Genomic DNA, 16,168 nt, shown 5'->3' on the forward strand with positions numbered 1-16,168 from the left:
ATTCATCTTATGTTCAAATGAATGTTAACACTCTTGAGTGTTAATTTTTTCTAATTGTATTTTATGTATTTTTCAACACACTGTTTTCTCATATTTTTCCTCTCTGTCTCTCATGTCTACTTCCAAATGTGTATTTTTTCACGGCAAATGAATTTTAAATTAAAAAAAAGTGTTGACAATTTCGTCAATAGTTTAGGATTTCGTGATTTCATTGTTGCAATTGCGAAAGTTGAGGCACTTTTTTATTGAATGTCATTTTTGGGTTCCAAATAAAGTGCAATAATCAAATTTTAAGTACCTTAAATTTCACTTTCATTTTTCTTTAATGATTCCATAAGATTCATAACAGTTTTCTTCTGTGGAAAAATAAAGCAGTGAGATGGAAGGTGACAAAATTTCAACTAGTGAAAATCGTTAGCAATTTGTTTAAAAAAAAACGCCTGGAGTTGAGCAAAATATGTTTCAAATCAATTTGACAAACTTCTCCTTAGTGACTACTGGCTCTGGTAGCACTAAATTGTATTAGTTGCAGAATCTGGCGCCTATTTTTTCTATATTATGGAGAAGATACATTCCATTTTTAGCTAAAATGTTGATATAAAATCCTTTTCTTTTTAAAATTTAGCAGAATATATTCAGTTTTACTTTATATTACTTTTTCTGAAAGTCTAAGCTCTAAGTCTAGACTAATATGATTTATATATATCTGAGGTTAAAGATTTGTTATGGTAAAAGATATACCAGGCTCAGGATTTGCGAAGTGCTAGGGTAACGTGTAGTATTTCGGGACACTTTTTAGCACTTTCAAGTTTCAAACAGCTTAAAGACTTCTCAAATTATTTTTTTCTTTGTTGATACAAATATTTATGTTCCTTATCCCATCCAGAATAAGATTCTGATCGAAAAATGTTGAAAAATGCATAAGGTAAGTTTTGTTCCTCGAATTTCCACGAACTTTTAGATTTTACGTACTCTAGAGATTATACAATGCAAAAGAATAACAAAAAATGTAGATTCGACAAATGAAATGACGTGAAAAAGATATTGGAAGAATTCCCGAATGGCAAGGAACTATGAGAATGAAGGTGGCCGAAATAGGGCACCAAAGCCATGTCTATATTTTTATTCATTTTAAAATGTTTTAAGAATGATTTTAGAGTAAATAAAGACGATAAACCGTTTACAAGGTTCCAAGCAACACTCCTTAACTCTTTCCGGACCGCAACATAATGCTGCAAGCCAGTTTCACCATTTTTTAATCAAAAATATCTAAGCTCAGGAATTAATTGAGGTGCTACAAAAAAATATCTTACATTTGGACATCCTTATAGTTTGTAATCATCCACAAGAATCTGATTTTTATCAGTTCTGAATAATTAAAAAACATTGTTTTTCACTGAATATTCACATGCTTCTTTGGGTACTCAGAGTCCCAAAAGAGACGAAAGAGTTAAGAAGAAGGAATAAAAAAATCAATTTTTATTAAAAATATTACATTTCAAACTTGATACTTTGACGCTTGCATGCAACTATGCCGCAATTTGGCACACTTACCCTATGTCCCAAAAAGCACCTTGTCCAGAAATACCACACGTTACCCTATACCTCAAAAATATTTTTGCACCATTTACACACGGCTCTTCGTTATTCGGCACTTCGTTATCCGGGTGACAACTGCCAAACATTGGCGGTTGATGTATTCAAAATTATTTTTACTAAACATGAACTTTCTCCAGTATGAATTAAAGTATTATTATTTTTGTATCGAAGTTTTTAATACATAATTGTGATAAAAAATGAAACATAAGCACACCATGAAGAAAATTCTCTTGTTTTTTTGTCAGACAGAAAATAAATTCACACAGCACAAAATAGAAAAACCGTTGATCATTCAAAAAAACTAAATGTCATTTGTCCCCCAGTCAGGCGGATAACGAAGAGCCGTGTGTACCGTTTACTGGTTCTCAATCGATTTGAACCGACTCAAAAATCACTCAAAAGATCCTCCAAAATACTTTTAAAAGTTATAGAATTAGTTTTCGGATAAAAATTAGTTGTCAGTTATAAATCAGTTCATTACCGATTCAGAAAAATTGAAATCGGTTAAGACCTATCAAGAATTCCAAGATCTTTCTGACGAGCCTAAAACATAATATCATTGGCATGATAAATACGCTCTCTAAAGAATTTTTAAAATTTGATCTTGAAAAAATCGTTATTAGAAATCATTCAAAAACAAATCCAAAAGGGGCGGGATGGGGAAATTGAGGGGCTTGTTTATGGTCTCAGGTTTGACTTTTGTCTATCTGTGGAGTTCTAAGTTTGATTTTTTTACCAAATTCAATTTTCACTTCTCATTTGTACAGTGCCACAAAAATATAAATGAAAAATATTATTTTGACTCTACTAGCTGTCCAAGAAGCTGTATGGGAAAAATTTTCTATCACGTTAAACAAGAAATCTTATTTATATTGCATAAAAACATGTAGCATGTTTCTAATGCATATTGCGTTAGAAACATAAAATTGTAAAATATTTAATGCTTATAGGAATTTTTTTTAATCTTTTAAATTAAGAGAAACCAATCTACTGCAAATAAACTTTATTAGGAATGCTAGAAACAGGGGGTTGACATTAGCTCTAAAAAATGCGACCAGTTTTAGTGTAAATTTTTCCCTGTTTTCTTACACATTTCACGAGATATCTCCAAAACTACGTAGGTTGCCAATTTGGGGTCTTCGGTTGGCTATTCTATAATAAATTGGCTTTTATTTTGTATTTGTATTTTTTGATAATTCATTCTACAATGACAGAAAACAGCTAATAAACTCAAAAGTTTTTTCGGCACGCTAGAATCATATGGGAAACATAGAAAACGTCATGCCCTTGGTTAGAAAGAGGAAAATATTGTGATAAGAAGGCAATTAGTATGCAAAGAAAATTAGTTTACTTTTTTTTTGGGGTAAAGTTGCATTTAGTGAAAGGTGCGAATCCCACGCGGAATTGTCCACTTTAGCATTCGATCTTGTCAGTGGTTGCGCCTGCAGCAGCCTCCGTGGAGTGCGTCATGGTTAACTTGGCGTCCAGTTGGCACACGATTGAGTTCGGCACGTTGCATGGCCACTGGAAAAGACTTGAAAGTGACCTCATGTGACCCCTTCGCATCCCAAGAGAGCCAATGTGATCCACACGCGTTACGCTCTGAAAAACGCCGTTCTTCTTCTTGTCTAAATAGAGGCCACCTCAACTCATCGGCGCACTTTAATCTCCACTCATTCACCTCTTCCTCACCCAGACCTTCTCCATTGGCGCCCACAAATTAAAAGAAAAAAAACGACTCAAGAGACTGCCCATGTCAGCAACTCTCCGCTGTAAGTTCAGTCTCAACGGAAGAAACTTCTTACTTTTTTTTAAAATAATAATAATATATATAATTTATATTTCCTCTTGCTGATTTTTTTCCATCATTACAATCATATAAAAATAGCATTGTTTTTTTTTATAACTATTTTCATTACAAAAAAAGAAATGAAACAGAAGAATATATTATTTTTCTTTGAAATCTTCAAATTAAAAGATGAAAATTCGTATTAGAATTTTCTTGCAACAATATTTTGTAAACAATTGCAAATGTTTCATTTTCTGTAATTTAGTTCTAAATTAGTTTTAATTTTTTGTTTAGGAAGAAACAAATATTTTATTTTCTCACTTTTCAATGTGTAATTTCTTTTTTTTTAATTTTAAAATTTGTTCTAAGCATAAAAAGGACAAAAATTTCTTCTCAAAAAGAACTATTGTTTTTTTTTCTAAGAATTTTTATTCCTCTTCTAACATCTAATACTCAAATTTAATACTATTTTTAATCCTTTTCAACACTTTTCAAAAATCTTTTTTTTTATATAAAACTCTTTCTCTAAAAGATTATGTAAAAAAACATGAAAATTTTGCATCTCAAAGGCACATTTAACAGACACCTTTTTATTTTGTTACTTTGTCGTATCATTTAAAAAGAAAACCATTTTCAACTCATTTTTGAAAGAAGAAAAAATAATTGCTTTTACAAAACAAATTAAGTTAATTTTGATTAAAGGTTTTTTTTCTTTAAAAAAAAAAATTATATTAAGAAATATATTTTATCGATAATATTTTCTCACTTTTTTCCTCTCTCTGTCTCTTTTAAAATAGCATTTTATTAATAATATACTTATTAAAATATGTTGTAAATGTAAAAATAAGACAATTTCAACAATCAAGTTGTTTCGGATTTAATCTGCATTTGGGCATCCACGATGAACACGAGATGGGGAGAAAAAAAAGAGAAATATTTTGTGAAAATCAATATACAAAAAGAAAACAACAATAGAAAAGATAAATTAAACAAAAGAAAAATCAAAAAAAAATAAAGACAATATAAATAGAAGTAAAAAAATGATACGAACCCCACTGGCTACCCCCAATTTTAAAATATAGGGGATAACATTGTCAATTTGCACTTGCCCAATTAGATTGGCGAAAAACAGGTCCTCCATTGTATTTGCATTGAACGTCCTTAAAGCGGGTAATTTGAGCAACAATTTGGCGAAACGATCCGACTGAGACGGATGGTGACTTTGGTCGATGTGGACACGCAAGCAACGACAGGCGATATCCTGAATTCCCTCCAGAGACGTTGAATGACGCATTGGTTCCCGGCGGATGTTATCTAAAAGCAAAGATAGATTTAATCGCCGGAAAAAGAGATTTCAATGATAAAATCAGGAAGAACGCGTCTTAATTATCATCATAAGGGGTAAACATGAAAGGATACTCCCTTTCTAAATGTAACACGATTTAAAAGCAATTCAAGAATGATACCAAAGGGCAAGATTACTGGTTAATCCTTCCAAAAACGTACTTAAACGTACTTACAAGAAGCCACAAGGTAAATATCGATGATATCCTTCTAAAAGGAACTATTATCAGTATTAAACAGGAAGTTAAGTATCTAGGATTTATGCTTAATACTGAATTGACCTGGAACTGACATTTTACATATATCAAGAAGGGCACCAAAGCCCATTGGACATGTTGTCAAATGACTGGTCCAAAATGGAGCCTGATACACCGAATCTGCAATCTTGCCCGCCTTCGGTAACGGAAACAATCCTTACTATAAAACCTCGCCTTTTTTTGAAAAGAACTCCAACCTAACATGGACTGTAGATGACCAGGATCAAAGCCCTTAACCCTTTAACGACGAGATAGTTTTCGCGGACCGAAAATCAGCAATAAAAATGAAACCGATATACAAAATCAGTTAAAGGTCTTACATTTAGCCTTAGAAAATCCAACAGAGTCTGATTCGGTATATTTTTTACATCTATCAGTGATAGGAACAAAAATAGCCCAAAATTTTAAATAATTTTTCTAACAATACCAATGAATGATAATTTTCACTTTAATGAAAAATATTATGTTTGAGTATTGTAGTTTTTTTCCAAAACGGTTTCGCATAAAAAAAAATTGGAAGCATAAAAAATAATTAAAATTAATTTTCATTATGACAATTTAAAAATTCGTAATTTTTAAGCTTAAAAAATTATTATTTAGCAAATAGCTGGAGACTTGCAAGAAATATCCTAGATTCCTTCAACCTTCTACTTTGCAATTACGTATTAACATAAGAAAAAAATAACTTTAGGTAGTCAGGAAAAATTATTTTCTTTATGGGACACCGGCGTTCCAATCGTCCTTAAAGGGTTAAAACAGGTAACCTAACAGTGCACCTGCAAGTTCAAATACCAAAACGCCAATGGAAATCCCCACTTCCAGTAGAAATGCAATTGCATTATCTTCTTATCGAAAAACCATTAATCGTAATTAATCGGTGATCATGTTACGAAGAATGTTTGTGAAAAAAGTACAAACTTTTACGAACATGTTTGTGAGTTATACGATTCACGAGAATTTTGCAACTCCCCCATAGGAATTCACAAACATTTTCGAACATTTTGCAAAATATTTTTTTCTGAGTACACCGAGAAAAATTTGGATGGTATTTTCTACAAATCGTGTCTTTAAATTCTACTGCTTCAAAAGATAGTAGAAAATACCATCCTCCATAGATACTTTCCTTTAGAATCTAACATCTTGACATTTTAAAATTTACTATCCTATGGATAGTAAATTCTAACAGCCGGATGGTAAAATCTACTATCCTCCTTTAGATTTTACATTGACCTCTCTTAGATTCTAATATCCGGGAAGTAAATTTTACTGGCCGCATATTTGATGTTAAAATTTAACTAGAAGACAGTAAATTTTAACGGAGGATAGTAATTTGGATTGAAATTACTATCCAAGCCAATAAAATTTGCCATCCTACTGTTAGAGTGTTATTTTGGAATATCGTGGGTGCCGATGCAACGGTTCCCGATATGCTTTGAATACATTATAGCAATTCGTGGCGCAGCTGGAAGATGCTGGACTGTCATCACAAAGGTCGCGTGTTCAAATCTCGGCTGAGTCGTCAATGTTGGAAAAAGATTTTCACGCATCAAAATGGCTTGAAATACAGAGAATGTCATCCAGGAAGGGCCCCAAGCCCTCAAACAATGGCCAAAAATCAATGAAAATAAGGAAAAATAAATTTTTCCGACATTTTTCATTCTAATATCCGGCTAGTAAAATTTACTACCCTGCCAGTAAAATTTACCATCCGGATAGTAAAATCTAATATCCGGGGATATTAGAATTTACCATCCGGCTATTAGAATTTACTATCCATGCAATAGATTCTACAATTTTTGACAGTCCAATTTAATATCGCGTTTGCTGGGTGACTTTTTTACTATCCGGCCATTAGAATTTTGTATGGAGGATGGTAAATTTTACCATCCACATTTTTCTCGGTGTAGGACAATTTCAGGCAACACATATTTTTGGTAACCCTTCAGAAGCTTCAAGAGCGTTGCAAATCATTTAACTCTTTCGTCTCCTTTGGGACTCTGGGTACCCATGGAAAAAAGAATTTTTTTGGACTATTTAGAATCGATAAAAATCCGATTCTTGTGGATGATTACAAACTATAAGGATGTCCAAATCTAGGATATTTTTTGCAGGATCCCAATTAACTCCTGAGCTAAGATATTCTTGGTCAAAAATCGTGAATTTTCGATTTTCTGCTTCCTTGCAGATATCCTGATTTTTTTTGATATTTCTAGACCAGAATAAGGAAAAACCTCTCGGGGTCAATAAGTATGATAACTAACAATTACAGATAACATAAATAAGAAAAACAATTTTTTCTTAAATTTTCAAAAAACTTGTTCAAACTTTATGGGTACTCTCGTCCCCAAAAATCTAAAGGTCAAAAGTACGGTTATCCCGCCAATGCCCGCCATTTGCTTTCTGACACCAACCTTGTAACAAAATTCCAAGCGGGAGTGACATTTTTGTCAATATGGGCGATAATTTTGACATTTGGCATCGCGGGAGAATGCTTTCAGGGAAGTTTTTCCTATTCTTCCTGATTTTGGTGAATTCTGATTGCCCAGGAAGTGTCTTTTATGCTTTTGAGAAAGCTTAATGCGTCTACAATAACATCATGTTGAAAGAAATGTGTTTTAAAGTTTATTGTGTAAAATATTTTGAGGAGTCTGTTGGCAAACAGGAATTTGGTGTCTTCTTGACCACTTCCTGGACATACCACAAGATACTTGTCAATAATTCTTCTTGTTTTAGTGATCAACATTGTAAAGGAGTCATTTGACACGCAAAAATAATTCACAAAATTGATATTATTGGCTTTTGGAAAATTGAAGTTTGTCTCCTTTTCGTTCTTTTGGGGACGAGAGTACCCATGAGTTTTCCAATTTCCCAGAGGCGGAGAAAATTCTTTCTCTACAAAAGTATCATATTTGACCACTAAGACTTACAATAAAGTGAGTTTTACTGAAATTCGTTCGCTGGTTATGTTGTGGTCCGGAAAGAGTTAATCACTCTCCCAGAGTTGGTTGGCAACGATTCACCAATTTGTTAAAAATGCAAGAAGGGACTCACCTGTGCTGAAAAGCAGTAGAAGTCGAAGTACTGCAAATTCATAGTCATCCACACCGATTCGCTGAATGTTTTGTACAAAATCACACAGTCTTGAAATATTGTCGGCCATCAGCTTGATGCGTGCCGCAGTGAGTTTCTCCTGAACCACAGCCGCCTTGAAGCAATTGACCAGGGATGTGACTATGGTGGAGAAGGCGAGTTGTGGTGCTGATTGTGCCAAACCCAGCACAAACAGCTCTGTCCAGCACGAACGGAGTATCTGCACCTGGCAGTCGTCAGGCAGGGACCGGAAGACGGGCAACTTACTCACCCATATCACTGACGAGAACAGCAGCCGCGATCCCGTCTCGCAGGTATAGTGTAGATTTAAGTACGCCGGCACCACATTGGGTATCTGCAGGGAAAATGGGACACAGGGCTCAGGGATGAGTGGATCCAGGTCACTGGGATCGATACTGATGGCCGTAGTGGCTGTTGGTGATGAACTCCCATCGCCACTTGGGCTACTGTTATCCGTAGACGCCGGTGTACCTCCGGACGGTTCGTGCTTCGTGAAATCTCGCGCACCATTGGCATTCATCTCAAATGGGAGGTTCGTGATGAGCTCTAGTGACTCGGCAATTGTGTGCTTATTGATAGCGGCCTGGAGAAAATCAGCTGAACTGGTGGCAGTTAGGCTCGAAAGTGTGTTGATTGCCGTTGTGAAGATACTATTTGGTGGATTGTTATCATTGGATGCCTCATCATCTTGTTGCAATCCACTTGTGGATGGGGTCGAAATAGGATGATTTGGGAAGACACCACTCTGCTGCAAAACTAATACCATCCAAAAATAGCACAAAAAAGCAAAAGTTTTCAATTAATCATTCAGTCTTCAGTCAAGGATTCGACAAATTTCTTTCTCCTAGCACCTATCAAATGTTTAATTTATGTATTTTTTGCTAAATCAAGTATAATTAAGGCTTTATAGGGCTTGCGAACTAAAAAGAGCTCCAAGGGAATATCACACTATTAAATGAGGAACAGAGAAGTAGTGTTATTCTTCCTGAGTAATTTTCAATATATCTAATAAAAAAAATCTGAGAAATTTTCAAAAAATTATAATACTGATTTTTTTCGCCAAGAGTCGAGATAAGGAACCGTGGCCAAAATTATTTTTGGGTGAACTTTGTTCGGGAAGCCCAATATTGACACTGTCTGCAATTAGCTTTCTTGAACGAAATCACAAATTTTTGATGAGTATTACTCCAAATTTATAGAGACCTTGAAAAAAAACTAATAATAATAATTAAAATTCTTTAATTGTTTACGAAAATATACTAAAAATTTCATATAATTCGGTCGAAAATTTCAGAAAATATAGCTTGAATGCTGTACTGGCTGTTTTTTTTATATTCTTAAGAGCTTGAAAATAATTTTTTTATTATAACTGAAAAAAAAGTCGAGATATGTTAGTTTTTTAGTGTTATTCGCAAATATTTTGCGGAAGGAATAAAGGAATATGTTGGAAAATATGACAAGAAAATTACAGAATTTAAGACCCCTTTCATCAACTTAAACATAAAATAATGAACATTTTAAAGTATCTTTTAAAATATTTTTCTTAAAGATGTCAAAGCAAAAATATCGATTTTAACTAACGTTTTTTCCAAATTTCATAAATTAGTGAGTGTTTTCACAATATTTTGGATACGCTTAACACGAATCCCTTATTCACTGTAGAATTTTCCGAAGAGTTTTTCATTCAAATTTGTTTTTGCATTTTTCTTTTCCAAACCAGTAGCCAAGAGCCTTTTATTGCCAAAAAGAGCTTTTGGAAAATAATTTCAAATGAACATTCCTTATTAAGGATAAACAAATTACATACATTCTATATATGTAATCTTAAAATTGCAAAAATTAAATTACGACAAATGCTTATTCAACTAACAATATTTCATTTCTAATAAGACCTTGTTATAGGAGCTGATTGCGGAAACACCACAAATTAACCCATGCTTTCCAAAAATTAACTTAAAAGGAGTGGCAAAGCGTCCCAGACTTTACGGAATGCTCAAACTCGTGAAGTAGATGCTATACCTCAATAGTTCTTTCGCATCATTAATCGTTTACTGGTTCTCAACCGATTTTAACCGGTTCATAAATTACTCAAAAAGATCGCCTGAAATACCTTAGGAGTGATAAGATTGATTTTCGGATTAAAATCAGTTACCGGATATAAACAGGTTCATTACTCAAGTCTCTATCTCTAACCGTTTGGGTTCTAGGCTTGATAACGTGATAAATGCTTGATAAATTCTACCGAAGTATAATGGCCCCTTATAGGGGGTAAGTAGTGGAAATATATAACTCAAAATCAAGGGGACACTTTAAGAACTCGTGTCAGGACCTATTGACACCCTACTCTGTACCATTTGGAATTTTGAACACCTATCCTTATCGGAAAACGTACACGGTAAAAACTTTTCGACACTGACCAAAATATTGGAACAAGTTTTCCTTGGAACAAATATTTTTGGAATCGATTTGCACCTAGAAAAGATATTTTTTTGTTCCAGAAAGTTTTCTTTATAGTTTTGTTATGAAATGCAGTTACAATTTTGTTAGAGTTTTCTTTTGGAACCGTTTTGATACGGTGGAATGTCTACAAATTTGAGTTGATTTCGTTTTATACAATTTTGTACCAACAATTTTGGAACTATTTTAAATTTAACGTCAATGAATAAGTTGTATGAGTTCATTTAAATCCAGAATGGAATTAGAGAATGCAAAATCTAATGACTTCCTAAGGTTAATTTCCAGATACAATAAATTTAAATTTGACGCCTTAATGATATTAAAAATTGACAACACATGGTGTAGAAAGTGTTTTTCATCTCATAAATAAAATCCCGGAAGATGTATCTCAGAAAACGGAAGATTGTGGCTTTAATGGCCAGTGAAAGCATCCTCATTTGATATGTTAATTGATGAATGTTAGAACTCAGTCAGTTTAACTGAGATAAAAGAGTCGTACATGATCAAAGAGTAAGATGTTGAAGAATGAAGTGCAATCTTCCTGAACGCAGTGGCCAGTGAAGAGCATCTTGGATGCATTGGATAAGGTGCAAAGATGTTCTGCGAATAAATTAGCCATTTGAGCAAGCAGGGGTTAGAAGTTAATTTAAAAGTTAAAAAAGTGCATTAGAAAATAGACGTGAGCACTGAAAACATGAAGAGTGATTATATGAGTACACTTATAGAGGTATTTGTAACGGTTGTACTAAGAATAATATCACAACATTGAGGTAAATGTTTTTGTAGGCAAATAGTTTTTAAGTTTATGTCGTTTGCAAATATTTCTTTTTTTATATTTTTATAAGTTTTATCCTTGATGAAAAGAAGTCTCTTTACTGAGTTTTAAGAGGCAGAAAAAGCGAACTGGAGATGAATTGAGCCTATTAGGGGAATCCGGGGCATAATTAGTTAGGGGTAGAATCATTGGGATATTATAGTTTTTTTTTTGGAAAAAAAAATATTGAATAAACTACTATTTAATCAGAGTAACGAACGAACTTCCTCTCAATTCATTGAAATATTTATCAGTCTGATTCAAGCATGTTTTTCAGAAATTATAGGCAAAGAAAAATGTGTTGGCTAATTCTGCTAAGGTCTTTCCTAAATTTAAATTTCTGGATAAAAAATACTTCGGAAAATGCTATAGGGTAAATGTCCTATTTCAAAACCATTTCCAGACACTTTAACTTTGACAGAAGATTCAACACATTAAGTTCATATTTTTTCTGAAAAGAATTACATAAATTTGCTCCTTGACTATTCTAAAATGTTACAGTTTAGTGATTTTTCTTAGATATAATTTGAAAACTTCTTAAATACTAGAAAAATATGCGAGTGTAAAATGCTCCTATTAGAAACAAATTAATCCAAATGGAGACAAGGGAAAATTTCTAATTGGAGACAAACAGTGTAAGTGAAACCGCGACGAAAGGCTTCCAAAACCTTGTTGAGTTGCTCTTGAGTGCAGGATTTGTTCTTATTCCTGGTCTTTTCTCTTTTCCCATTGAAAACAATAAGAAAATCTCTCAAAAAAAATATTTCTGGGGTTTCCTATTAAAGCATTTGCAGACACTTCAGAAAAACCTTTTTGGTTCACGAAATGGGTAATTATTTCACTTGAAAACTTCACGTACCGTTAACAATAAAGATTAGCACTTAATTTAACCCAGAAATATGACATAAATCTTAAACAAAACGAATAAACAACAGTCACTTCATTGTGTTTTTCATTGAAAAACATGGTCGATCAATGAAAAATTCGATGGTGAAAAGGCACACTTTTAATTTTTCTGAGAAATTAACAAATAAAAATTTGTGAATATGAATGGATTTTTGCTTTATTTGGAGCAAAATTAACAAAATAATGAAACTGTGGTATAGAAAATATATAAATATAGTAATTTAGTGCTGTATTTATCATTTAAACAGTGACGTTTCCATTTGGAGTAGCAAAAAATTTCCATTTGAAGCAGGTTTTGAATTAGCTTAATTTACCCTAATGGATAATAGATTCGTGTTTAACAAACAATAGGCGTCCCCAACGACTACAGTTAGCTGAAAAAAGCAGCGTTTCCGTTTCCAACATAGTTTTGCTAAGTCAATCAGCAAACTATGCTAACCGGTCAACTGTTCTTGAACAAAAGTGCTAACTAAATATATGGAAATTTCACTGCCTCGCGAGTGTCATTTTAAGGTTAGCAGATTTGCTTACTTGCGTAAAACTAGCCCACCCTCCCCAGATGATCGTATCGTAATATCTTACTGGATCTTTCACGATTATTTAATTGAATAGCAATTAGACACAGTTGGGAAATAATTTAGGAACTAAAAATCTCAGTCACAAATTTTAAAATATTTTTACGAAGATCAACAAATCTAAGTCAATCACATAGCTCTATTTTGTTCTATGGATTGTGCATTTTGTAAATGTGGCATAGCACTTAGATTAGCCAGTACAATAATCAAATAGCCCAACACAGCAAAAATGGACTATTTCAGTAAGCAAATGCTTACAGAAAAGATTAATTTTATCCGTTTTTCTTTATATGCCACCTGAATTTGTTCAGGAGTCATCCTTAAAGGGGTTAAGGTAACCAACTTAACAATAAAACCTAGTATGTGTATAGTTTGTTAGACTGACGATAGAGGAGCTGTGGTCGCAAAAATCTTCCATTTAAGCATAATCATTTTAAGCCTTTTAACCTATCCGATAATATTTAATTGAAATTTTCTTTATTAATATTGTCAAAATAAAACGATATTTGTTGTAATTTTTCATTGCAAAAATTACAACGATTATCGCCGTAATATTTTAAACGATTTTTGTTTTAAATATCAACTTTTTGATTAAAAATCACAATGAATATAATTTTATTTGTGAAAATACAACTAGAAAAATCTTTTTTTACGATAATCCTTCACTGAGAAAAAAATGGGAGTGCGATTAACTTTTTTTCCTCATAACTTTAACACTTTTTAGGTGTAAAAATATATCAACATTTTTTTAATGTTAATTTTACACCTTTTTAAGGGTAAAATTAACATAAAAAAGGGTTAACTTAACCCCTAATACACCTAAAAAGGGTAATATTTACACCGATTTCGGATCAATAATGCAGGATAAAATTAACATTTCCGGAATGTTATTTTAATTTTTTCGGATTTCTCTCAGTGTACGATTAATCTTAATTATTGTCCTATTACACACGGTTATCCGGTGAAAATCCGACCTCGTCAGATCGGGTCCTACTACTATTTATTCAGACTAATTAACTCCCTTGGGCACTCAATGGGTCAAGTGGTAGAGGAGTTATAATGCTTATCTCTGTATGATGCAAGGGTCCCGAATCTGAATCCCCTTTAGGTCGCTAGGAATTTTCCTGGCTTTAAACGTATTTGGATTGCATCCAGTGAGTTTCACTGCACTTGATTCAACGGGGCATGAGACTGAGAACCTCATCCCGTATATGAACAAATGATAATGCGTGCCCCCCTTGCGGGAAGGGCTAGTTCTTCTATGGAATGTTCTGTTAGCATTATTATTATTACAGTAGACTCTCTCAAATTCGGGCATATGGGACCGAAATGTCAGCCGAATTAGACAGAAATTCGGGCGACAAACTTTTTGAAATGCAACGATTTTTTATTCATGTGCATATAGATATTGAGTTTACACACTCATATATAACGTAAATGGCATGAAAATCCCTCAATAATGCAAAATCACATCAAAACTAAGACAAACCATGCCAAATTTGAGCATATTTGATTCATTTGATAATCATAATGAAACTTGAAAAATGACAACAAACTATTTTCAAATTTAACCGCTGCTCGAATTAAAAAGTAGCCCGATCTTAAAAGAGCCGAATTTGAGAGAGTCTACTGTATTATTTAACTCCCTTCTTATCCATTGACATATTTATCATTCTAAATTCTAAAGTTTTTAATTAATTAATATCAAGGAAAAATTTCATTTCTCTGCCAATCTGCCCCGCTTTTCCCTACTTAAAAAATGTTCCCAGTCTTCAAAAATCGTATTCTAAAATTAAATTAAAGTAAATTTAATTCAGATTTCTACTTTGTGGAGTATTGTATTTCAAACAAATTGGAATCTAATATTCATAAAAAAATCAAACTAGAGTCCCTTTCCCTATAAGCAATGCACAGAATAAATCTTTAATTTAGCTTGAGTGGAATTTAAACTAAAACCATTGAGTATGTTGCACGTATATGAGTTTATGAGGTGAGAAAAAAATGAAGTGGAAATATGACTTACATGCTCTCTGTCCAAGAGTTGCCTTGAGGTCATTGAAGTTGAATCCAACGGGGAACATCATACTGGGGAAATTGGGTTCGGTGAAGTCATTGGGTGGCCGAAAGAAAAGATAATTGGGACTTGACGATGATGGTCTTGCATTTCCGCTCATTGTGGGCTGATTATTGGATCCCACGCTACCCGGACTTGTTGATGCACCCCCCATTGCACTTGTTCCCCCTGAACTATTGCCCAGACCAGGTGATTCCTTCTTGTCAAGGATGGGCTTTCGTTCGTGCTGAACGGCTGATTTCAAATAATAAATAAAATCAGTCAGAACAGATTTTTGAGATTTGCAGGAGCGTTCCTCAAAAGGATAATTTCAGTCCGAAAATATCCTCAGTTGAGAGGAAAAAAAAGGAATTCCTGATACTCACAGTCACTGCGCATCCCACAGGCAAGACACTTCTGCAGTCGACAGTACTGGCAACGATTCCTATGGTGCTTGGTGACTTCGCAGTTCATGGTACCACGGCACTGATACCCCAGCTGTTTCCGGATGGATCGTTTGAAAAAGCCCTTGCATCCTTCACAACTTATAGCGCCATAGTGGCGTCCGGACGCTCTGTCACCGCACACAAGGCAAAGTTCCACATTGAGGAGCAGTGGCTTCTCCTCGTACTTCATAGGAATATCCTCCTCAAAAGCATTCCCACTCCCACTTCCGGCCGTTCCAATTGACACAATCTTCAGTGGACTGTGCTGCTGGTTCTCTTGCTTTATCGACGTCTGCATTCTCCCGCCCTCTTAGCACAGTGCCCAACAAAGTGGCGCCAATAGAGTCCCCAACATAAATGATGCACTAAGTGGATATATTTCAGAAAATTCTTCCAAGATAGAACATCAAATGAGTGGAAGGTAGGAAGAGAAAAAAAAAACCGAGATGAGGAAAATAAATCAGGCCACAATCATAAGCACATTCCCTCCACCGACTTCACGGCCATGCACACGTGTCGGTGGCTACGGGGCACACGCGACGATAGTAAGTATTTTACACGACGGGGGCCCTTTTGGGGACAAAATTAAGTAATTATTTTACACGGAGCTGCACGGGATTTTTTTATGACAACACTCTATCCACCATTCCGTGTTGCCATCATCGACAGATTTTGACGTCTGACCCGGAATTCACCACGCCCCTTTATCTACAAACAAAGTAGAATGCAATTGCGTCTCGCACATTTGTCTCCGGAATGTCCTATAACAATTCCACGGATGAAACAATAGGAGTCCGATGTTAACTAAAGGTTGCAA

The 16,168-nt window shown here is 34.1% G+C and overlaps 2 protein-coding genes across 3 annotated transcripts in view; one reads left to right on the top strand and one right to left on the bottom strand.

The window, feature by feature from the left end:
* Positions 1-16,168, top strand: part of LOC129806358 (pre-mRNA-splicing factor 38B-like) — an 85,923-nt gene that overhangs the window by 19,375 nt on the left and 50,380 nt on the right. The gene's annotated exons all lie outside the window — the stretch shown is intronic.
* LOC129806339 (nuclear hormone receptor HR78) lies at positions 3,671-16,031 on the bottom strand. Of its 2 annotated transcripts, XM_055854887.1 has the most exons (5): positions 15,292-16,030; positions 14,876-15,160; positions 8,041-8,856; positions 4,440-4,702; positions 3,671-4,270 (listed from the first exon to the last, which is right to left on the bottom strand). In XM_055854887.1, exons 1-5 carry the CDS (start codon positions 15,647-15,649, stop codon positions 4,250-4,252), a joined length of 1,743 nt encoding a protein of 580 aa, XP_055710862.1. In that variant the 5' UTR covers positions 15,650-16,030; the 3' UTR covers positions 3,671-4,249. The 2 variants fall into 2 exon arrangements, with proteins under 2 accessions (XP_055710862.1, XP_055710861.1); XM_055854886.1 differs by having other exon boundaries at positions 3,671-4,702; positions 15,292-16,031.

The sequence above is a fragment of the Phlebotomus papatasi genome, chromosome 3 (genome assembly GCF_024763615.1).
Source record: "Phlebotomus papatasi isolate M1 chromosome 3, Ppap_2.1, whole genome shotgun sequence".
Taxonomy (NCBI): Eukaryota; Metazoa; Arthropoda; class Insecta; order Diptera; family Psychodidae; genus Phlebotomus; species Phlebotomus papatasi.

What these genes read in the sequence shown, in the direction of transcription:
- LOC129806339 (XM_055854886.1), bottom strand. Translation starts at nt 15,649, where the DNA reads ATGCAGACGTCGATAAAGCAAGAGAACCAGCAGCACAGTCCACTGAAG. An exon ending in AACTCTTGGACAGAGAGCAT is followed by an intron (nt 8,857 to 14,875) that starts GTAAGTCATATT and finishes GGATGGTATTAG; the next exon opens with TTTTGCAGCAGAGTGGTGTC. An exon ending in TCTACTGCTTTTCAGCACAG is followed by an intron (nt 4,703 to 8,040) that starts GTGAGTCCCTTC and finishes CTTTGCTTTTAG; the next exon opens with ATAACATCCGCCGGGAACCA.